The following is a 24477-nucleotide window of genomic DNA, read 5'->3' as shown; positions in this document are numbered from 1 at the left end:
TGGGAAGTAAATTATTTCTGTTGGAGCAAATGCAGGTTGGACAAACAATTAAAGCTCAATATGCAATCTGATCCATGGCTGTCTTCAGCTCAAAGATACAAAGATACAAAGTTACAAACCTAATCTATAAGAAGACCCATCATAACAAAAGGGCGAAGAGAGCAATAATAGTAGAAGGAATTATGAATTCAGCTTACCTTTATTTTTTTTTGGCAGCTTACCTGATCAAATAACAACCTCTAGAAGGTCTTGGATATGGGAGTTGCAAGTCCCACATCATATGCGAGGTCCTTCCATTGGAAGCTTGTTGAATGGGCTCCTACTAGAAAAAAATTCAAAAACTAGGTGAAAGCCCAAAACTGTACCACAGGTTTGGATACCTTGTCATGGGTACTGACAAGGTAATGACAATCGATGCAGGAACCAACCCATCTAAAACAGGAGACAATGGAACATTGTGGCCCTCTAGAGGCAGGCATTGGGGAAAAGATCCGACACCATTGAAGGAGCCTTAAGCTGAGTAGAAGGCCCCATGGACCCAGATCACACTAAGAAGAGCCAGACTCTGGATTTTCTTTTGTTGTACCAGTTGATGCAACTTAATGAAAGGGTAGCATTTAGAGAAAGGTATTTGGTGTAAAAAATTCTAGAAGATAATTTTGTAGGTACGAATGTTGCAATCTGGTGGTCAAGCAGTTGAAAAAACCTCGCAACGTTTTCAGGGTAAGGGTGCATAGTTTTCAATCCCAGCAGTCAAAAAAACTTCTCAGTGTTTTCGGGGTAAGGCTGCACAGTTTTCAAACCCAACCTCACACATGCGAGAGTCTCGTGCATTAAATACGCCTTTTACTAAAAGATAATTTGGTCATTTTGATCATTAAATGGATGTTTAGGGGACGAACATGTTTCTTTTGAGATGTAAGCGCTTCAAATGAAACTAACCTTGTCAAAAATCTTCAACGCATTATGTGCACGAACACACTGTGAAATCAGATTTGATCGAGAATTTATTCATTACTAGATGGTGTGAACAATATGCCCAATTAGCCCAAGCACATACCTATAGGCTATATGCAATGTGGTTATGGAGTCTAATTTTCATTACACTGGATTTTCTTTTGTTGTACCAGTTGATGCAACTTAATGAAAGGGTAGCATTTAGAGAAAGGTTTCTGGTATAAAAAATTCTAGAAGATAATTTTGTAGGTACGGATGTTGCAATCTGGTTGTCAAGCAGTCGAAAAAGCCTCGCAACGTTTTCGGGATAAGGGTGCATAGTTTTCAATCCCAGCAGTCAAAAAAACCTCTCAGCATTTTCGAGGTAAGGCTGCACAGTTTTCAAACCCAACCTCACACATGTGAGAATCTCGTGCATTAAATACGCCTTTTACTAAAAGATAATTTGGTCATTTTGATCATTAAATGGATGTTTAGGGGACGAACATGTTTCTTTTGAGACGTAAACGCTTCAAATGAAACTAAACTTGTCAAAAATCTTCAACGCATTATGTGCACGAACACATTGTGAAATCAGATTTGATCGAGAATTTATTCATTACTAGATGATGTGAACAATATGCCCAATTAGTCCAAGCACATACCTATAGGCTATATGCAATGTGGTTATGGAATCTAATCTTTTCAATATTTCTATCAATACCAATTCCCAAGTTCTGAAACCATTGTGTTAAATCAAAAATTTTGATAATATTGTGGCATTTTCAACTTGTAACCTTTCATCCACATCCTCAAGTGATGTCTCTAATGCCGGAGGGGATGATCCAACCCAAAACCTAACAGCTTTAAATAGAGAACCCCTCGAGTATACGAGGGCACCAATGCCCATAACAGATTCAGATCCCTTTCCAGCAGGTGGAAGGATCCCAGCACACACCGGCACACCCCAAGACATAAGCCTCTGTAGGCCCAACCAGTTTGAGGATCAAGATGCAAGACTTAAAGAATGGAGCAGTAAAGACCCTAGCTTTCTCACTCCCCAGTGAAGGAAACCTCTCTCCATCCTCCAAATTAGGACAAAGGAGGCATCCTTGTTCTGCTCAGAAATTACAGCCACATGCTTAGCATTGGGCTACAAAATTAAATAACCAATTCTACCAATCAACATTCTACCCAGAATCCCAGATAGTTTCAGGCGAAACACGCCAACGGACACACAAGACGGGGACTGCAAGCTCGAACGTTAACTCAAAAAGAAGCGAGTATTCAGGAACCAGGATAGAAAGTTGTCCCAAGTGAAAAGAATCAAGAGCGTATTATATATCTAGTGACCAATGCAACCCCTTGAGTATCCCCCACAATTACAACTTACAAAAACTTATACCACCCCTCCCCCCCTTTTTTTTTCCCCCTTTCTCTCCCAAAGAGAAAACCCTTCCCCCTTCTCTCTCTTCTTTTCTGTACATGATAACATCACCCAAATTACAAACAAAACCCAAATTGAGATTTAAAACAAAAAGATATTATACCCCTCCCAAGACCCGATATCTTTACCCTTTTCCCTCTCTCCCCCAGACAATTTCAACCTCAGTTTATTCATTTACATGACAGCAAAAATAAACCCCCTCCTACCCCCCCCCCCCACCCCTTTCACCTCCTGCTACTAGGTTAATGGTTTTACCTAGGCTGCGGTCGTAACTGAAATGATCGCGCTGGTCGAACTGGTGGCTGGATTGTTGGGCTACCAAGTAACATACTGTGTGACCGGGTGACCATGTCAACCATGGTTGGCGTCTGGTATGCCTGTATAAAACTTGAGCCATCTATGGAGTCTCCGCGAGTAGTTGCCCTCTGCCATGAGTGAGAGCTCAGACCCGACAGCACATATGCTCTTCCAGATACTTCATACATCTGCCGGCTAGCCATCCGCTCCTGCATCTCCCTTAGCTCTGCATCCAAAGCTAAACAGAGCCGGTCCCCAGCTCGTGCCGATGCAGTTTCTGCCAATGCTTTTCGGCAGCACTCAAGGATAGACACAGCACCAGTGAGGTCACCGCGCTCAGCTGCAGCTCTTGCTGCAGCTATCGCATCGGCAGCTTGTAGCCTGTTCTGCTGCCTGTCTACCTCTATAGACACCACCCTGTGTCCAGCATTTTCAGGCCTCTGAATTCTCACTTCATCCCCTTCTAAAGTCGCAGTCTCTTTTGTCACAGGGTCTTTATAAACACAACGCACCTTCACTAATGATGTCATGCCACCGGACTCACCCGCTGCCGGAACATTGACTGACAACAGAAAATCCCTCTCCTCGTCCGCATACAGATCACCAACATCAATGTAGCCTGTCCTCGCATCATTCATCAAATGGCTTGTGTAACTTCCAGCTTTCAGTGAACAAAGACGAAGACCTGGATGCACACACTCCATCTCTACTTGCAACTCCTGAACAACCACACTCAGTAGACCCCCTATGCACTGGGCAAATGCATCCTGGATCACGCCCTCAGCCTCTATGAAGGAGAAGGTCCCACCAGAGGTTTCCGAGATTGAGTGCATTGAAGCAGCATCATGGTCTGCACCAAATCCAAATGCATGGACTGGAATCTTACAACCTGTGTTACCACTACCACGTACAGAGAATGGAAGAAGAGACTGGTAATCTGGCCGTGGTTGGGATCCTCCTGGACTACTGACTGTATAGGTATCCTGCCCATCAGATAATAATATGATACTGCAAACGGGATTCTTCTCCCTGCGCTCTTCCATAACCTTGGCACCCTTCCTCAGACCCTCAGCAATATTCGTTCCACCATTTGAAATCAGGGAGTTTACAGCCTGAAGTGCATGCTGTTTCCCAGCATCCGTCATTTGACGGAGAGGGAACAGGCGACGTGCTGTAGATGAGAAGGCAATGACTGACAGCCGATCGGAGGGGCCAAGGTTCTGTATTACAAATCCCATGGCTCGCTTCAGCAATGCAAGCTTGGTACCCGCCATGCTGCCACTGACATCAAGCACGGTGACAAGGTCAACCGGAGCACGAGAAGTTTGCGTTGTTGCCGGCATGTTAGCTGTGCCTCTGCCTAAATTTTGACCTGAACTCGCAACAGGAGCCTTGAGATGGATTAGAACAGTAAATCCCTCATGGGTGTTTAGCCGTGAGACAGCTGACACTTCAGGATATGTTTTCAAATCCATTGTTCTATTGGAATTGCTATCCAAATCTTCCTTTGGAGAAGAGGGTCTTTCAGCTAACTCAGATTGGATACTCAAAGGGTCATCATCATTGAATAAACTTGGCTCAGGAGCCTGGAACATGGACGCAATGTGCCGGTGAGAACCTGGCCGAGTTGGAGGGAGTCTGCGTAGTACAGTCATCCAGGCATCATCTTGCGGCCAATCTACTGGGTTGATTCTTGCCCTCCCATGGGGGAGCTCTGAACTAGGGCCTTGAAAAGGAACTTCCTTCCATTTTGCTCTACAAACAGGACAAACTTGATTGCCGTGCTTCACATTAGAAGCAATGCACTGGAAATGGAAAGCATGTGAACATTCTGCAGTGAAGATGGCATGGCCGTGGCCTGGTTTCATGGTGGCAAGGCATATCGCACAGGTCCTCTGCAAGTGAAAGGAAAGGTTAAGAGAATGCATAACTCCGCAATCAACTAATGCTAAGTTGGAAACAAACAATAAGAGAATTTCAACTATACAGGGTTATCAAAATCCATTGATCAACAAAAGGAAAATTGACATATAATATTGTTTATATATGTCCGCAAAAATGAAAGGTAATCTAAAATTAATCTAAGGTTGCAACATAAAAAATTCAATTATTAAAAAAAGGTATTATTCGTTCCTCTTCATCAGTTAAAAGTTCAGCCAAAATTGTCCCATGTACTGTGCAACATGGATCAGCAGAAATTATACATCTGTCATACCAGCCCTACATTATCAAAACTCAGGCAACCTATTAAAAACTCATCTCTCTCCAGTTTTATAATATAATGCAGTTGAGATCTTTTGAGTATTTGGTAAATCATCAAATATTTCGAGAGAAACAAATAACTCTACAAAGCAACTTGTGCGCTTAACTTGCCTTACACAACATGTATATGAACTCACTTAGGTTTCAGAAATAGTGTGCTAACTATGATTTGAAGGCAGAATAAACAAAACCTGTTACATAACTAGCTACTTGATTAATAAGAAGTTATGTGGGACAACCGTTGTTTATTTTATCAAACAGGTGCTACAACACTTTTTTTACGTCGACTGCTATGTTAATTCATAAACAGCACAATTTAACATCAGTGGCTTCCTTTAATTTAAGAAGACGAGCAACAGAAGAAGGAGCCATCGATGTGAACTACTAGCAAGTATCACTTTCCCAATTCATACCATAACCTATAACTGAAGTCAAGGGACCTGTGCTTCATAATAGAAGTTACTTTGTAGAGTATACTATTTGAGGTTTATCAAAAAGCATTCGTTTTAGAGCAAGCAATTTAGGATAATCGCAATCAATCAAAGTATATTTGTGTATATAACTGTACAAATTTAAAGCCGAAGCATTTGGGGGGGGGGTGGTGAGGAAAAAGAACAACCAGTCAACCAGGAAAAGGAAAAAGTCAATGCTAGGCTTTTACCAAATTATGGGGTTACAAAGGAAAATTAGTAAAACCAAAGCCTGCGACTTTGAAAAGATGGATAACCAAGCATCCTCCAATAACGATGAAATGCTTTCAAGATAATCAGGAAAGAAAAAAACACAGCATTCATTAAAAGAAGGGGAAATCATGAGTCACAGTAAGATCTTTTTAAAATTAAAAAAAAAAAAATTGTGGTCCTACCCTTTGGTGAAGCATGTTGATGCACTCCCCCACCCTCCCAAAAAAAAAAGGAATTACTGGTATACACTACACAGCGTTTTCAAAAAGGAAAGAACGCTAGTGTGAAAAAGACTACACTACCCCACACAAAAGATGCTGGTGTGCACCTTCCCATTGGCCACGAACGTTGGCCTGTACCTACACCCGCAGGTAGCCTTCTATATATATATATGGAAGTGCCTTTTTATCACCCACCTAGTCACAAGTTCCAACAAGATATTTTCATATATAGAGAACAGCCCCTGTGCAGGGCAGCAACGGACATACGAGGCGGAATGACGATTGTGCCATGGGGGCACACCAGTGTTTCTGGGCGCACGGGTCGCTATCGTACAGAACACACTTGCCTATGAGAGGGAGAGAGAGAGACGAGTACATACGGAAGAGTAGTTGCTGACCAGAGAAGCTACTTTCCCTTCAATGGGTAAATAAAATAAAGGAACATCGAAGTTTTTCTTTTCTAATAAGCCAAACGACGATGGTTCATAAAGAGACAACACTACTTTACCCCCACAGGCCAAAACAACAAGACAGCAATAAATCAGCTCCAGCGTCAGATTAAAAATGAGGTTCAGCTATGAAACATAATGAATTGGCAAGGAAATAAGACGTTTTGTTTTTGCTAATTAAGCCATCAAAGTTAACATAGAAACACAAATCTGAACAATCACAAACCATCAGAAACCGAAAGGAAAAAATAAAAGGGAAATAAAGTAAAATATAGACAATCATTCATGCTAATCTTTTTTCCGATGAAAACGGGGGAAATCAATCGACAAGAAGATCTAAGAGACTGCTAATGAGACAAAGCCAATTAGTTGCAGCAGAAATAGCAGAAAATGGAAACAGTAAAATGAAAAATATTGCAGACTTCAAACTCTAGATATTCTTCAACTTCACAAGCGATGCCCAAAATTTATCTCGCCCCTTCAAAGGTGGGGGAAAAAAAAAGGCAAGAAGACAACCGAATAAGATACCCAGGAGAAAGTGCTTATATATGCATTCAAAAAGGTAATTGCTGAAACCGTCACCAGTAATCAAACGAACAGCATAACAGTAAATGATAGTGAGAGGATCAAACCTTCAAGGATCTGCTGCCGCTTTTAGACAGCCGAAGACCCGAGGATGATGGTGACGGGGAAGTCAACATTGAAGGTCGAGAATCTGAGTTCCGGGACACTGGTGAAAGCGAAGACACATCGGAATACCTCCCAGCAGCATCAAGGGACGGGGGTGAATCATCCAGAGTCCTCGGAACGTAAACGCAGAGATGTAAACCCAGAGCAATCTTCGCTTTTCTCCATTTACTTCCCATTTGCCTAAGATCTGATAGTAGATTCTTCACAAAACTCTTCTTAAGTCCTTTCTATGGGTACTGAGATCGTGAACCAGAATGAGCACATTCAAGAAGCCAAACAAAAAACAGAGAAAAAACACAAGCAGATCTCAAAATGTTTCCTCCATTTATGTTCGAAAAGATTCCAGACGGAGTATGAAGATCCGAAAAGTACAACAAACAAGAGAATGAGAACGAGAGGCTCGACTTTAAGAAAAGGAGAAGCAGAACACGAAAACCAAAGAACTTTGAACCAAGGTACGGTAGGTAATGTGAAGAGCGAAGACCAGATTAGCGATCTCTATAGCTTTTTATATAATCTTTATTCAACTTCAACGGTTTCAAAGATAAAGAAAAAATCAAAAACAGAAACTAACAACGTCAAGTATAGGAACAAGTCGTAAAAAATAACACATGCTTGCTTGCTTTGTTCTGTAATGGTTTCTTCCTAGACCTCCTGGCCGCCATTAGAGTTCTGGTTTGACCTTCTACTCAGAGCTTCACATTTACCTTTTCCACAGCATCCGATACGGTTACTACTGCTAATAAGTTTGTTTTTTTAGGCAGAATAATAACTGAGACTAGGGTTTTATACTGCTTCGGATGTTAAATTCCCAAATTACCCCCTCATTTCCGCCAATTTAATAATGAACGAAAAATCCGATGGGTCCCACTGTTCACAACATACGCTCTCAAAGCGAACAGGAGACAGTGCTTTGAGTGTCCCATCCCATCACGCATGAATGAGAGAAGAAAGAAGAGGAGAGGGGGCATATAAGTCATTTAAAGTCTCTGGCTGGGTAGGTGGGGAAAAAAATCCGGATCGGGTCGTGGTTATAAATTTGCTTGGCAAATCAATCAATTTTAGGGCACCAATAGAGTGATAGGCGCCAACCTCTCACGTGCTGCAGTTAATGCTCCAAGACAAAAGGGCAAGGTCAGTGGGGTGAAGCAAGGGTTTTAAGAATCAGGATTGGCTAGGCCGGATATGATGGAATTCGGATCGGTCGATCTGGGTCGTTCGGAATCTCTATAACCTGGTCCAAGTTTATTCTGATCTGGATCTCAATTCCTTAGTATTAAAACCCAAGATTCGTTGGGTTAGTCACGTGTTAAATTTGATAAGATTAAGAAGAAATCAAATCATCTAACAAGGGGGTTGATGACAAGTGTCTATGGATTGGATGTGAGAGACTGTATAGACAAAATTTACAATAGCGCCATGGCAACCTTTCTATAATAGAAACTCCATGCTTCTTTTTATATTTATATATATATATATATATATTTCTATAAGTTTTAAGATATAATTTTGAAGGGTGAGGATTCCCATGTTACCAAGGAGGTGAAAATTACACGCCACACCATTGGGTGCCATGAAAAAATGTATTGTACATATGTGATTCACCAAAAAAATAAAATCATGTGAAATGAAAATATAATTAGTATTGTAAAAGAAAAAAAATTTGTTTTCTTTCTTTTGGGGCTGGGATTTTTTTTCTTTTAAATTTTGAATCTATATAATACTAATGATACTCACAATCCAAACTCCAAAACTCCTTTAAAATTGAAACAAATTTAAAGAAAGTGTTACGTTCATTTACAAGGCAAGTTTACACAAATATATACACTGGTAAGTTTAATGAGCTTTCCATCATTATATATCAAAATCTGTTTAAACAGACTTTGCCGGTCAAAGTAGCTTTTGAAAACTATGAATAATTAACCCCGTTTTAGAGACCCATTATCCATATAACTTCATTTTATCTACCTAATCCTTCTTCCCTATTGTATAATAGAAGATTCTATTATTCCAAATATACTTTTATTCCAAGAAAAAAAAAATGATATATCACCGGTAACATGTTTAGATATTCTTAGTTTTTAACTCTAAAATATCTACAAGAATATTCGCAAGGTCCAAATATTAATTACATCAAACTCAAGAAATGTGTTGAATTCCTAACATATGGATTTTTTTTTCTCATATACAAGGTTTTTCATAACACCGGAAATTCAGCCATTGTCGTCAAGATTTAATTGCTTACGTTATGATCGAAGCTATTATTTTTGCGTCAAGTTTACATTACAATGACTTGGAGATGATCGATATTTCAATTAATGATGCTCATATTTAATCACTTTAATTAAATATGACTTAAATGAGCACTTGTTCCTTCCAACTTCTTAATCCTATTTCAGGTAATTGGCCCTTCATAATAAATCATGCTCAAGTGGATTAGTTCAACTAGTATTGAATTAAATGTTGTAATTATTATATATATATATATTTTTTTTTTTTTTTAATTGTATCTATTTGTCAACTTTGTTTGTCATATTTAATAAAAACAAGCTTCCATTCACTATTTAATTTAAATCTTGTAGGTGAATCATTTATTTAGTTATTAAAAAAAATTAGTTAAGAAATATTTGTAATTACATATAATTAGGGTTTGTATTTTGTGTATACAGAACAACCATTATAAGTGCATTATAAATATTTTTAGCAAGTAGTGATTCTTCTTGGCTTAGTCTGACTTGTTACACAAAAATATAACTTTATTGTTATTAATTTTTTTTAAGTAAATTATAACTTTATATTTGACTATGAATCATAATTCATATTGCTATAAATATATTAACTTATATTTATGTCATGTAATTTAGGAGAGAATACTTCTAACGGGTATGTAATTGTCAAATTTATCATTTATGTCGTGCATCCCACAAAATGTTGCTTTATTCTTACTACATAAGGTATAAAATTATGTCAACATTTATTTTTAATTCATGTTAAATACGCATAGTCTAATGCATATAAGACATGATAAAGTTTATTTATTTATTTATTTATTTTGGGTGGGAGAGGGATTGTAATATGTTTAGCTGAGTTTAGTATTAGGATTTGATATAGGCAAAATTAAGTAATGTCTATGAGCCACTGATAGGTTCATTACTCGAAAAACAATATATTGTAGTTGGGTGATCAAGAAACAATTCTTCTTTATTAATACAAACTCTTATAATGATGTGATTTATTTTTGGGAAAATTACATGATTACCCACTTTTGAGTTTCTTCTTTCATAATTAACCAACATATGTTTTAGTTAACAAAAATACATTGTTTTGGGTTTGAGTTTACAAAATTACCCAAAATAGTGTTCATCCCTCAACTGAGAAGATTTTTGACAATTTTGCCCCCACGCTTCTATCCCCTCCATCTTCATCTTCTTTCTACCCCCATTTCAGGGATGCAAATAAAGTGGTGATTCCTTAACCGTGTTAGATGGAATTGATCATTTCCAACTTCCTTGACCACCTCAACTATAAACTGATCTCTCATGTACAGTGTCTTCAGATTTTACCTCTTCTGTCTCAGTTTTGTCTTGGATCTCCACCCCTTTATCTACAACTTCAAAATCTGGAAGATCGAGGTCCTCAGCTTTGGGCTCCATTTCTTCGGATTTCTAAATGGAAGAGGAAGTCGAAGGAGTAGGAGCTGGCTCATTTAGAATCAACACATCAATTTCCTGAAAATACACTAATGTTCTTGGTCTTTGAGGGGATGAATGCTTCCATTCTGCCAGAGATTTTTGGGTTGGGAATACTGAAGGAAGACTTTGATTGTTTACGGGCAAAAGGAGATGAGGAATTCATACCTCTACCTAATCTCGAACCCTCAATCTGACTATAAATTCCCAACCTTCCGTCTACCTCCATAATCTGGAATCCTAACTTCAGGACTAATTCTCCATCCTTTGCCTTCCCCGAGAGATCACAACTCACATCCCACTGCCGAACACGCGTTCCTTCCAAGCTCTTCTCACGGATTCCTGAACCAAGAGACTCAAATCCACATAACCTTTTCCAAAATCAAGCTCCTTAGCATCGACAACAATCACGTATATCCAGAAAGATCGTGCCTCAAACTTGAGTTGTTTCCCACCGCCACTGCTACTGTAGCAAAGATGGTACCTGATAAGCAAGCTCTCTTCGAAGTTTGCTGCTCCCTCCAAAACCCTAGCAGGCATGGTCATCACTGCCCTATCTCTGGTCTCTTTCTTCTTGACACAAACACAAAGCCGAAGCCCATTCATAGACGCCGGTAGACCGGGAATGGTTACAACTTCAACAGAGAATAAACAACTTAATTTGTGCCTCCTGATACGCGAAAGAGCTTGAATAGGCTTCCAATCCCAAATTCCTTTATTCTCTGATGAAGCTCGTTTATTATCAATGAACTTCTTAGTAGGTACGTCCAATTGATATTCCTTGAGATTCGGGCGTGATAGTTAGGAAGACAAGGACATGCATCTGGAATGAGCTCTGGGCTGGGGTTGTTTTTTGTCCTCATTTGGGTTGGTGGGAGCAGAGACATGAGGAGATGAGATTGAAGGAACAGAGGTCCAGGGAAGAGATAGGGAAGCGGTTCTTCTGGTCGAGGAGGAGGCGTGGGGTTGGTAGAGAGATTGGCACAACGCCTCAAGTTCTTCAAGCAATTGGGTATCAAGTTCTTCAAGCAACTGGGCATTAGAGTCGCGTCTACCAGGGAGCTCCGCTGCCATTGAAAAAAGGGTAAGGAGATGGATATGGAGTTGAATTTGATGCAGAGAGAAAGAAGAGAAGTGATAAGCAGTTGGAAGAAGGGAGGTGGGGGTAAAATTGTCAAAAAATCTTCTTAGTTGAGGGATGAACACTGTTTTGGGTAGTTTTGTAAACCCAAAGCCAAAACAATATATTTTTGTTAACTGAAACATAAGTTGGGTAATTATGAAAAATGAAACTCTAAAATGAGTAATCATGTAATTTTCCCTTTATTTTTTATATGTATAATGGCCTTAATTTTTTTTCACAAAAAAAAAAATCCAAAAGTATTTATTATTATTTTTTGTTAAAAATATATTAAAATTTAAATACTATTAGTAAAACATTTCATAAGTCGATGGACACAATACTCACAAGTATGTAAACATATATGATAATAAATAAATATATATATTTGTAAAATGATTATATATTCTTCTTAATAATTAAAGGTTTCGGTATTTTTGATGTGTCTTTAAAGACTATCATTGGACTAGACACCAATATCTCCATGTGATAAGTTAAATGATGCAGAAATTTTGTGAAAAGTCAGAACCCAAATTCCTCGGTTGATTTATATATCAAGTTTCAACCAAATACAGAATTGATCAAATAGCTAAGAAAAAAAAAATTAAAATACCAAGACTATGGAGAGGGTGAGTGGGTACAAGGTGGAAGTTATGGTAATGAATTTGAGACGGATGATGGATCCTCAGGTTTAAAACCTCTTTTATCCTATACCGTCTTTAGCACCTAAAAAACGCAAAAGAAAGAAAAGAGGTTTCATATATATATATATATATAGTGTACGTAAAGAAAAGCAATATCATGATAATCGATTACATTGATTACCCTGGGTGGAAGTGGAATGGATGGGGTGGGCCCCTTGCCAGCCCTTCCATTTCCACTCAATCCATCCATCCATTATCCATCATGATTTACGACTCAGCCACCACTCACCACCATGTCAACTGGGCACGTCGGTGGGTAATCATCAAAATGTATCCACGGTCCCACATCCCGTTTCATACTTTTTATGATATTGGTCGATGCTTGCTGGGTCCAATAGTCAACTCTCCCCCACCCACCTCGCGCGCACGGGCACATATCATTCAAGTCGTATTATGGGTCCCACTCCGACCCAATCTTTTTTCACTTCTCAGATCCTCCATGTGGAGAGCTGATTTGGCTAATTCAGTGTCCATGTGGCAAAATAAATCTAAAGAGTTTTTTTTTTTTTTAATGGTTCAATTCAAGAGGAAGTCTAAATCTAAATCTAAAAATTCAAAAAATCGACAAATCATTACATTTTGATTTGAACAAAAAAGAATATTACGAATCTTCGATCGACAACAAATCCCAATTCATATGAACTGATTCACTGATCCGATTCCGATATTTTTTTTGTTGGTAAACATCCGTTTCCGATATTTAAAACCATGTGTATAAGGCAATATCATTATCCATGTTGGAACACTTGGAGGAGACCCATAGGGCTTCAGCCTTTTTAGTTGTCACGTTTTTATGGATTCCCGATGCCGTCTCTCATATCTCGGAGGAGCTTCCACTTTCAGTCACAGTCAGGCTTATAGCGATCTATATTCATCACAGTCACGGTCTCACAGTCTTGAGAGTTGAGAAAAACATAAGGTGGCCCACATTTATTTATTTATTTTGATTCTAATGGATGATGATGGATCAGTTGTGGTGATCCTATGTTACAGATATTCAACGATTTTACTTACGTCAATTATGCTAACAGGAAGCAGCTGCCGTCAATTTGTTTAGGTGGGTCCCACTGCCGACCTTTCTGGGCATTTGTTCTTTATTTTATTTTATTTTATTTATTATTATTAATTTTTTTTATTAGATGGGTCCAATGAGATATGAGAAAAATAAATGAATGCTAGTGGGTTAGTGATTAACATATGAAAAATAAAAGATCTCAACTGTTTATAGCCTCTGTGTTACAAAGCTTAATCAATACCGTTGCTCTGTGGTATTCTTTCCTCTTCAATCAGAGTCCTAGTATCACTAGGATTATTAAAACAAGGTGTTGGAATAACTTTATGGTTAGGGTTTTAACAGATTGAAGGTTAACTTTTGATGATGAAAATTCAAGTTGTTAAAGAAGGGGAAGAATCATCCATCGATTAAAAACTAAGGTTTCCATCCCAAAACTGAATCTGAATGAAATCGAAAGAGGATTTCAGATTTTAAAACCACATTCTAATAATCAGTTTCGATTTTAAACGATCTGATTTTAAAACCTAAGAGGGTGGAGGTTAGGTCAAGAAAATTCTATTTACTATGGTAGAATTTCAGGATGATTCTCCATTAAAATACTCATCACTGGTTTAGCATTCTCCAGTCTCCACTACAAACACAAAAAAAAGCCCCAGTGGAGGATCGCCAAATCAATCCAACTTAAAGATGATTTTTATGTGCAATGCAAATGGGATGTATGCATAGTTGCAGGGAAATCATCATTTATTTTGTGGCCAATTTTTTTTTTTTCTACTGATAGATGAGAGAGAATGAAGAGTTGCAGAAAAGAGAGAGTGGGGAAGACGAAGCCGGATTGGAGCAGAATTAATCCAAATTTGAGCCGAGTGAGACAGAGGAGAAGGAACATGAAACCTAAAACCCGAAACCTGAAATTGAGGGCAGGGAGAGGGAGAGAAGTGGAAAGGAGATGCAACCATTTCACCGGTCACCGATCAGATGCAAAGAGTAGCGTGAAGAGGGGAAGAGAAAAGGTATAGCAACAATGGATTGAGAGATTGTATATCTTCTCTTTATTCAACGATTTAATTCTATTTGGTCAAATCCTACTGTCAAAATCTTGTTAGCATTTATAATTCCCTTGTATTCTGTTAGCATGCCCATCACTCTCCCATGATATACATATATATATATATATATATATATATTATAATTTGTATTTGTTTGAATAAATAAATAAATAAATTAATTAATTAATTAAAGCTGGTAGTGTCAGCTATTACATCACAGGCTCCGCTCATCCTCATCCTCGTCTTATTTAAATTTTAAAATCCTTGTCAAACATGATTGTGTAACTATTAACTATACAAATTATTCTAAATTTTATTATTAAAATGTATTTTATTTCAATCAAATCTCATAGATTTTGAGAATATAAAAATAAATATTATATCTTAAAAGTAGAAGCACAAAATATAGTAAAAGATTCAAATAAATTATACTACAATTACTAAATATAGTAAGAGTTTCAAATAAATTATATAATTATGATTTTAAAAGAAAATATATTAAAGTTAGAGGAAAAAATATCCTCATAATGTTAGAGTTATGATTCTTTTGCATGCCTTCTCACACAATGAGCCATGGATCTATCTCCCAAAATTTTTGTTTTTTTTTCAATCAAGTTCAGTTGATTCCGATCCAATGGATTCGAATTCTGATTCTTGAAACCCTAAGCAACTAGCCATTTATGTGTTAGGTGGGCTTTTGTTCCAGTGACGGGTCAAACCGGCCTCACCCGCCAACTATGAACTACCCCAATTCCATATTAGTTGTCTTCCAGATAGATGCTCCTGCACTTTCCATTCAGTTTAAAGGTCAAACCTCTTGTGCTGCTTAAAGCTTAATTAGCCTCAGTTTAACCAAATCCAATTAATTAACATAAAGAGATTTCATTTTGACATCGGTTGTGGTGTGGGCCACTGGTCAGCCGTCGCCCAGCTTTTGCGCCCACCATTTTCACGAATTCATGTGTGCCCATCTCAATCGGCTAAAACCTTTAATCTATTGGGCCCCACCCCTGCCCCCCCTTAATATTGCGTGTTTGTAGTGAATTGTATTAATTAGTCAAATTAACAAAGATTAATGGTAAGACTTTCAACAAAAACAATTTTTTTTTTTTTTTTGAAACAAATGTAAGACTTTCAACAATTGGATAAGTGTAGAGAGAGGAGGAGGATGAGATATCATTAACAAGGAATCACTATGGGTGATATGACCATACGAATGGGCTCTTGAAAAAAAATTTAGAATTAAAATTCGGATTGACAAATCACTTAATTCATATCGGAATCAACTATCATCATCGCGATCATCGCTAAATTTGGCTGGTTCCCAGTATTGGCCAAGTTATGAATTATTTAAATCATAATCAATGAAGATTGATCTCATATCCAATTCTGAGTTTTGATCATCATGAACAGATTTGAGGATGTTGGTGCTTCAAGCCAAGGGGACCAATTTCCAATTCCAAGGGGTAATATTAGGAAGATCTGAACTTATCAAGGATGGCCTCACTCATAAATATGCTTCAGTACTTCCTGTTTTTCCCATTAGTATTGTTGGGTTGGCCAAGGAATTTTGCACTTTTCACTAACCCTATATTGGCCATTGCCATCAAGTGGATGACGGACCCCACATTCCCTTTGCACTTCCCAGATTCCCTCACCTATGCATCATGTCATTTTCAATAAAAAAAAAAAAAATAGTGCTGCCTAATATTTATTGCTAGCCAAGCTTCAACATTGCAATGGTATTGATACCCATTCCTCACCACATTATGTATTAACCATGTATGTAACTCAAACATAGAACAAGATTAGTAAACTCGGAAATTGAATTAGTCAGTGTTGATTTTGATTCGAATCAATCGAAATCAGAGTAGAATTTATAGGAATGGATCAATGCACCAATTTGGTTCTAGATTGTGAATATTGTGGGAATCAATCTAAATCCTAGAAACCTAGCATAGAATCGATTGTTTGGAATCATCAATAATCAAGATCGGGCTCGATCAATTTGATCTCATTTCTTGAAATCCTGGCATAGATAGAACATCCTAGTATAAGAACCGAATAATCAAAATCAATAATGGGATCAACCTCTATGGATTTCGATTCAAATGGAATCAACTAGGAGTTAGACTAAACCCTAGAAATTCATCAAGCCTACCAATTCGAATCAATTCCACGCGCCGATGCTGACGTGGATAGCCACGCGCAGGTGCTTGCATGATCCATTAGGGTAGGTAACCCTGAAAAATAATAATGTTTATAAAGAGGAGAGAAGAGGTGTTAATGGATTAGGTTTGACTTGCTCATGATAGGTTTTTGCATGTGATATCAGATCACTATTAGGGAAAGTGGGTTGGAAGAGATGAGATGATGAGCATGCTCCTTTGTCTCTGTCTTTGTCTCTTTCTCCACTTGGATTTTGAATTGGGTAAACCCTAATATAATTAATAGCCCATATGGAGAATAATGGATAGTTGACTTTAAAGCTAAAATGTTACCTTCTTTTTCAGTTTTCTTCTGCTAAAGCAGCTTCTGCTTCAATTCAAACTTCATACTATTTAACTATTCCTTAAACTGAAAATATTCAATCCCTTTTTCTTTTTTTTGTAAAAAATTTAGATTTTAAAGTATCAAGGATTTTAAATTTGGAATCAGTTCCAAAAACCCTAAAATTGCCTTTTCAGATTGACAACGATTGACCCATTGGATTCCAATTTTTGAAACAATGAATGGCATAGCTCAGTGATGAACCTAGTAGTTTGTGGTGTTAAGGGAAGACAATGGCTCACAATTCCCAGGGTTTTGAGCCCTTAAATCAAAACAAATCTATTATCTACTTAAATTATCTGAAAAGCAAAAAGCTAAGATCAAGACGTATAATGCCCTATAGTCTATAGAATCATAAAGTGGTGGACAGCCCATGACCCCAATCAGCCCTTGCTGGGGTCACCACTTGAGAGTATAGAGGAGAGAGGTTCCCTTAGAAAAAAGAAAAAAAAACCCTGCTCTCCACCTTTTATGTTGACTTGCCCCAGAAAGTCTAGCAAACTTAGGGATAGAGGAAAAGGAACCCTAGAGCCCACCAAGGGTCCATTAAGGATTCCTTTGTTAAGGGTTCTTGCTTCAATGTAATCAACTTTCATCCCCAAAAAGAATCACTCTTTCTCTCTTCTCTCTCTTCCCCTTTTCATGGGCAAGCATGTTGAAAGCATATGGTGCTATCAAAAGGTGGAGTGGAATAAAAAGGAGCCACTGTCTTGGTCCCTTGTTCATGTTCTCTTGTAGGGAGGAATAACTTTAAATCTAAAAGATAGAGCCATTTCTTTTAAAAGGTCATCTTTTGGGGATTAAAATAAGTGGGAACAGAGAACTCCACTCACCCCAGGATCATGTGTAGTGAGTAGTGACTACTGTGCTACCCCTTTTTTAAATTACAGAGCTGTTGTGTGCTTATGTCAAAGTGGACAGCGACATTAGTCTAAAAAAACACTCTCTCTCTCTCTCTCTCTCTCCACAGCAGTTACTAGTGGAGCAAGCCTAGGCATCCTAGATAAGGAATCTGGTTGAAAGAAAGCAGAGCAAGTGAATGATTTAATGCTCCAATACCTTACAAGTGAGTATATATTCCAAAAGATTCCACCAGTCAAATTTGTCAAAATCTCCATATGGGGTTTTTTGATTGGCTTGGAATTTCAACTCCTGATAGCTCCTCAAAACTTCAACATCCATGCATGCCCTTTTCTAGTCCATTCATTCCATTAGGTATGAGTTAGTGAGTTCCTGATATGGTCCAAACCAAATGGTCCTCAAGTGATCTTCTTACCAATAAAACCTCTTTTAACCACATAACTTGCCTTTGGCTCTCTCTATGAAAAGATTCAAAGCCAAGTTGGTTTTGGGTGGCTAAGCCACCTATGACTATGACTATGACCTAACCTAACCTCCACGTGAGAAGAAGCTGTCAATTGCCATTACTGAGTCCCAGAAAAGGAAAACAAGAAAGAAAAGCAACTCCAGAAGAAAATTACAAGCTCAAGGGAAACACACTTTCATGGCTCCATTTTCAATAGTCTGAAAAGTATTTTCTTTTACTATGTCTATGTATTGGAGTAACCTTTTCTTGACCATCAGTGTGTGTTGTAAATAGAACAATACTATATACAATCTCACATGTACTGTTTAATTTAATGGCTGGAAGCTGCTGCCTGCTGGACTGTTTCATTACAATGAGCTAAGCCTGAGCATTATCTGGTAAGAGTATCATCACAAGATGGACTTTGGGAATTTGAAAATTTGGAAGGCAGAAGCTTATGGATTGAATTTTGACTTGTCAATGAAACAAAATCTCTATTTTATTCATGGGATAAGATAAGTGAAAGGAGACAAAGGAAGACAAAGGATACAGGGGAACTAACTCCTGTCCACTCACCTTTGTGTCTTATCTTCTAACTTCTTATAATCCTCAGATTCCATGGAAAGGTTTGTAAGCCTTCAGATTTCAGAAGGCAGGTCTTCTATTTTCTTGGTTATTGTTAGTTTTTTTCTGGTCTGGTGAACACAGCCTGTAAAATTCTTTGTTGACCACCCACCCACCCACCCCCCACCACCCAAAAAAAAAACCTGCCCTCTAAGCATTCACAGGGCAGCTCTGGTTTGAGTTAGTATTAGACTATCAGGGTTTGAAAATAGGATCAGATCGGCAGATTTGGGTTGATCTGGATCAGATCAATCCATATGGAAACTAGTGTTTAAGGGTTTTTTTAGCCAATTTCCACCAATTCTACCGCCGGGACTAACCCGGATTAGTATTAGTTGTTTTTAAACCCTTAATAGTATTAGTTGTTGGGCACCATATGTGTTCTCTTTTCCTTCCTCTTTCAACTATTAACCCTCCTTCAGTCATCACACAAGTTTTTATGTTTTGAAAAATTTTCCATGACATATAGTGGATTTGGATATAAATTATTGAATTTTGGTATCAATTTGATGCAACTGTATGCTGTTTGATAAGAGTATCACTAAAAACAAACGACTCATACACATTTGCTAAAGTACGTTTGTTAGCTAGACAGTCCTTGCTGCCGGTTTTCACAATTAAACCGTTTTTCACAATAAAACTTTAAACATATCTCATTCCAATTATATCTGTTTATGGCTATGATAAATTTAATCCAAAATGAATGGTATATGTAAATTACTTGGGGTCTCCCCCCACCCCCCCCCCCCCCCCTTTTTTTTCTTTTCTTTTTCCCTGATGAGTCAAATATCTAAGGTAATGACTTCCTCAACAGCCCTGCCTTACACAATGAAATTATGTACTTATGGATGTTTTTTTTTGGGGGGGGGGGGTGTGTGTGGGGAGGAGGAGGGGGGAATGAACTTATTATGTAAGACTTGACATTTTAATAGTTGGTATTGCATTTTACCACATAGAAATAAACTGTTGGATGGAGAGAAGATATACAAACTTTCAATCCACTGTTGCTACACCTTTCCTCTCCCTCTTTCTCTCTCTTCTCTTTCTCTATGAGTCGGAAAAGCCATTCCTTTTCCTAGATTCAGTCGGAGAAAGCGAACTCCGGTGGGATCTTTTACTAGATCCAGCCGGAGAAATCGAACTTCGATTTCTGATATACAAACAATAATCCCCTGTTTTCTTTCTCTATTTTCTTCGTAATCAGATCTATGTGGCCTAGACGCTAATGATTTTCTTTACTAACCAAGTTTCAACTCAATATCGAGCGAAGTCTCCTCTCCGAACAACATGATATCGAGCGTGAGTGAAAAGCGAATTGAGAGCGATATAAACGGAGAAGAGCTTGAGATTGAAAGAGCCTGTTTGCGTGGGATCAGTGACGAAGAAGACGGCGACGGGTCTAGGCAGAAACTCAGACTTTCCAAGGATCAATTGGTTAGTCTTGAAGAAAGTTCCAAAGAACACAACACTCTCAACCCCATAAGTATAAGATCCATACGTTCCCTTGTTTAGCAGCATAGCTTCTTCTATTTTAGTATTTGGCGTGACATTTTTTACTTTACAAATTCCCATAACTACTTCAATTATTCTAATCAGAACATTCTGTCAGATGAGGATGGTTCATTTAACCTAATCCATACTATTCTAACCGGGAGATTGGTGGGTGGGTGGGTGGGTGGGTGGGGGGTCGGGGGGAAGGGATTCTGTTAGTGTCATACAACTTGAATACCATTGTTTGGATCTGCATCTTGATATTGATATATGCATTCTTTCATGTTGTCCAACTGTTCAATAATGTATTCCAGCTTCTTGCAACATATCTCATTAGAGATTCTTGAACTGTAATCACACTTTTCTAATGGGCGCTACTCGCAAGCACTTCTGATTTCTTTTAACATTTATTCGATCAATGTGGTATTCACATAAGCAAAAGCTGGCATTGGCGAAGCAACTAAACATTCGGCCGACGATGGGAGTTGGAGTCGGAGTCGGAGAGGGAGAGGGAGAGGGAGAGGAATCATAAAGCGGCAGTGGTGGGCAACTTAAGTAGGACAATAGATACAAACGATTGAGATTGATCGATTATGTTTCATCTAAGGGTCAATAAATGCTAACATTCCTAATTCCATTGTAACCCGCTAGCATTCTGTCATTTTCCCATTATTTATATATAAACCCATCAAACTAGCAGTTTCTTTCAATAGAAGAAGGATTACAAACGCTTCTTATAATTTTGGTCAACCAAACCACTTAAAACCCCCCCCCCACTACTAATACATATAACAATGTAGAAAGATCTCCCTGTGGGATACCATATTCTTTCTTCTCTTTTTATAGAAAATGGAATCATCACACCATCAAACCCTTCTTCTCTATAGCTACTTTAAAAGTTGACATACACTTCCATATACAAAAGGGTCAGGAAAAAAACAAAAGATACAGCCATATCTGCTCAACCCTCAAAACCAAAAAGCAATACAAAAGGTACTGCATGAAAAGCTTTCCTGGCTTTTCTTTTGGGGCATAATGGAGGTGCAAGCTGCAACCAGCGTTTTAAACATCGGTTTTATCCCAATTCGAAGACACTCGATGCTTTCAAACTGGCTCTTCGTGCCTCATCTTAGAAATTCAGTTCTGTGGAAAAATTAAAACTATTGATACATGCACCCATACTCTTCTATTGTGGGCTTCAAAAGACTCTCTCTCCCTGGTTTCAAACTGGTTCCTCGGTGCCTGATATGAGAAATTCAATTGGGTTGAAAAATTCAATCTATTGACATATACACCCATACATACTTTCTTTTGCCGACTTCAAAAGACGCTTTTATTTTCAACCCCCAAAAAACGGAGAATGCTTTTATGATTTTGAACAAGCTCCTCAAGCCTGGTTTGAGAAATTCAATTGGTTTAAGAAATTTAAGCTATTGACATAAAGACTCATACTGTTCTTTTGGCGGCTTCAAAGAATCAATAGGGTAAAAAGGGTGAAGACTAAGACCCTCTTACCATGGAATCAGCTATCGATAAGGTAGGTATCAGCATGGTTCTAAACATCGATATTGGATCACCCGTATCTGTTTGCTATGTCACACCGTCAATTGATGAAAGGACGAAGATAGGACCCTGGATTCCATTTCATTTTTTTTTTTTTTTGGAAAAAATTGAACGGAACGTGTGACTAGTTTTTTTTTTTTTTCCAACCAGGGTTAAAAAGTCATAAATTCCTTTTTTTTTTTTAATGAAAATCATGGGCCAAATACCCATTCCTATACCGTGCACTAAAACGATGGGTATCAGTATTGGCGGCCATTGCGATACCAGGAACTACAACGTAACTGTTGCCAGCCCTCATATCTCAAATATTGATCAGGATATTGTTGTGCCCAAGTCGGCCAAAATAAGAACCTGCCATAAGGTCAGGCCGTCGGTCCTGGCACAACCAAGTTATAAACTAGCTGACAAAGTTCTCTTGAGCCCATAACCCACCAAACATCAATGCAGATCCACCCAGAAACGGATCCAGATTTGGTGTCTTTTTAGACCTCGACAATCCAAACTACTACAAAGAACCAGGTTTTACCCTCTTTTTTTTTTTTTTTTTTTTTTTTTTTTTTTTTTTTTTTAAGATGGCAATATTATTAGAGTTTTTTTTTTTTTTGGGTAAATTATATATAGAGTATGTTGTATCCATAGATTTTGGTGCTCTATTGGCCGACAGAGTCAAAAAGTAGTTTTTTTTTTTTGGGTCAAAACTGGTTTCTTGTAGTGAGATCGGTCCAATACAGCACCAAAATCTATAAGGTGAAGAGATTTTGTACTGAGATTAGCACAATACATCCTATTAGGCATGGTTTAATGAGGAAAAGAATCTAGCCATATGATGGAAGTGGGGTTAGTATTCTCCATGGATGTTCAACTGTACCATTAACCAAGATACAACCACTTTTCCAGAAAACAACATCCAGAAATTAAAAACGGTAAATCATTTTCCAAAATTTTCAATTACATTTCAGTAACATAGTTTCCGGTTTTTTAGGCCCATACAATTTCTTCTTTCTTTTGAGACACTTTCCATCAGCTATTTTCCATTGATCAACAACAGAACAAGGGCATTACACTTGTACTCACTCTCAAACGCACACCCAAAACAAAAGCATGCACAAGTGAATATGCAAGAGTATTCCACTAGATAGTTCCCCAAGACAATTTCTAAGAACAAAAATCACACATGAGAGGAACAAATGATATTACAGGTGAAGTCAATACTCTAAGAAAAGTCCATCGTGGAGATGCTAAAGATCATAAAGTCGGAAAGAAGGACAATTAGAAGTAACATCACAACTGAAATAATTCATGGAATAGATACATATTGGAGTTCATGAATTGACCATGTCAACACCATTGAAATAAGAGCACGATAAAACTAAAGAATTTCATTGACAGTTATATTGTAAGTTTCAATTGTACCAAATCTAAAAATATGTCACAGCTTCTCTCTTCTTTTTCTTTTTTTGGTAAGGATATGTCACAGTTTGACATTACACAAATTGCTAGATACACCAGTTGAGGTACAACTTTATTAGGAACATCAAATTCATGATCTAGGGTCCAGATCAAAACTTAGACCAAGCATAGGTACCTTTCTATCACTCTCTTTTGTGTGGTTACTAAATACTTATAGAAGATCAACAGAAACATGTTCATGGATCTACAGAAAATTTCACACGAAGAAAAAGATAGTTAATGCTATGAGAAAAAAAAAGAGGATCTTCAGGCCTTGGCCTATTAAAAGTTTAGTTCGTCACACTTGGGAGAGTTATATACACCAAGAAGCCCATAAACCAATTAATGTAGAAGGAGATCATGCCATCATCCAGATGAGGGTTTTCCATGCTACACTTCCTATTTTTTCATGATTATGAAGTAAACATTTGATCTAATACATGAAGTAAACAGGTGACATGGCATCTGAAAGGAGTAAACCAAGAAGGCACCCTCATAATACCTATATTTGTGATACAATCATATATAAGTCTTTAATCAAGGGTAGGGGGTAACTCAAAAACAAAAGCAATAACAGCAGTTAACTAGTCACACGGGAGGATCTGTCTCCCTGCAATGTTCCAAACAAATAGTTTAGGGCCTATCCATACCTCAACGAAGCAGCTCTAGACTATTTTAAAATTATTATGTAAAATTTATATTTGATATATCTGAATGATACATAAGAAATTAAGTGGTACTCATAAAAAAAAATTAACTACGTGGCTTCCAGTAAATTAAAAAAAAAAAAGAGAGATTATATAGAAAGAAATGGAAAATCTCAATATGCTAAGATTTGCTATAATTATTCAAGTCATTTGCTCCTTCACTTAGTCCAGATCATTAACACACATGTAACCTTGTTTTTTTATTTTTTTTTTTTATTTTTTTTT

General features: G+C 37.8%; 1 protein-coding gene, 1 long non-coding RNA gene and 1 pseudogene across 2 annotated transcripts in view; all 3 read right to left on the bottom strand.

The window, feature by feature from the left end:
- Positions 1-2418: 2418 nt before the first annotated feature.
- LOC122087606 (E3 ubiquitin-protein ligase WAV3-like) lies at positions 2419-7736 on the bottom strand. The gene is made up of 2 exons (XM_042656802.1): positions 6928-7736; positions 2419-4575 (listed from the first exon to the last, which is right to left on the bottom strand). Exons 1-2 carry the CDS (start codon positions 7159-7161, stop codon positions 2635-2637), a joined length of 2175 nt encoding a protein of 724 aa, XP_042512736.1. The 5' UTR covers positions 7162-7736; the 3' UTR covers positions 2419-2634.
- A 2670-nt stretch (positions 7737-10406) lies between these two features.
- LOC122086173 lies at positions 10407-11748 on the bottom strand (annotated as a pseudogene).
- An 11254-nt stretch (positions 11749-23002) lies between these two features.
- Positions 23003-24477, bottom strand: part of LOC122087438 — a 3828-nt gene continuing 2353 nt past the window's right edge. The window contains exon 5 of the long non-coding RNA XR_006142755.1: positions 23003-23750. This is a non-coding gene — a long non-coding RNA (uncharacterized LOC122087438). The remainder of the gene's footprint in view (positions 23751-24477) is intronic.

This window comes from Macadamia integrifolia, chromosome 8 (genome assembly GCF_013358625.1).
Source record: "Macadamia integrifolia cultivar HAES 741 chromosome 8, SCU_Mint_v3, whole genome shotgun sequence".
Classification (NCBI taxonomy): domain Eukaryota; kingdom Viridiplantae; phylum Streptophyta; class Magnoliopsida; order Proteales; family Proteaceae; genus Macadamia; species Macadamia integrifolia.
Note: the sequence above shows the minus strand (reverse complement) of the source record. Positions and strands in the feature narration are given on the sequence as shown.

What these genes read in the sequence shown, in the direction of transcription:
- LOC122087606 (XM_042656802.1), bottom strand. Translation starts at nt 7,161, where the DNA reads ATGGGAAGTAAATGGAGAAAAGCGAAGATTGCTCTGGGTTTACATCTC. An exon ending in GCGGCAGCAGATCCTTGAAG is followed by an intron (nt 4,576 to 6,927) that starts GTTTGATCCTCT and finishes TTTCACTTGCAG; the next exon opens with AGGACCTGTGCGATATGCCT.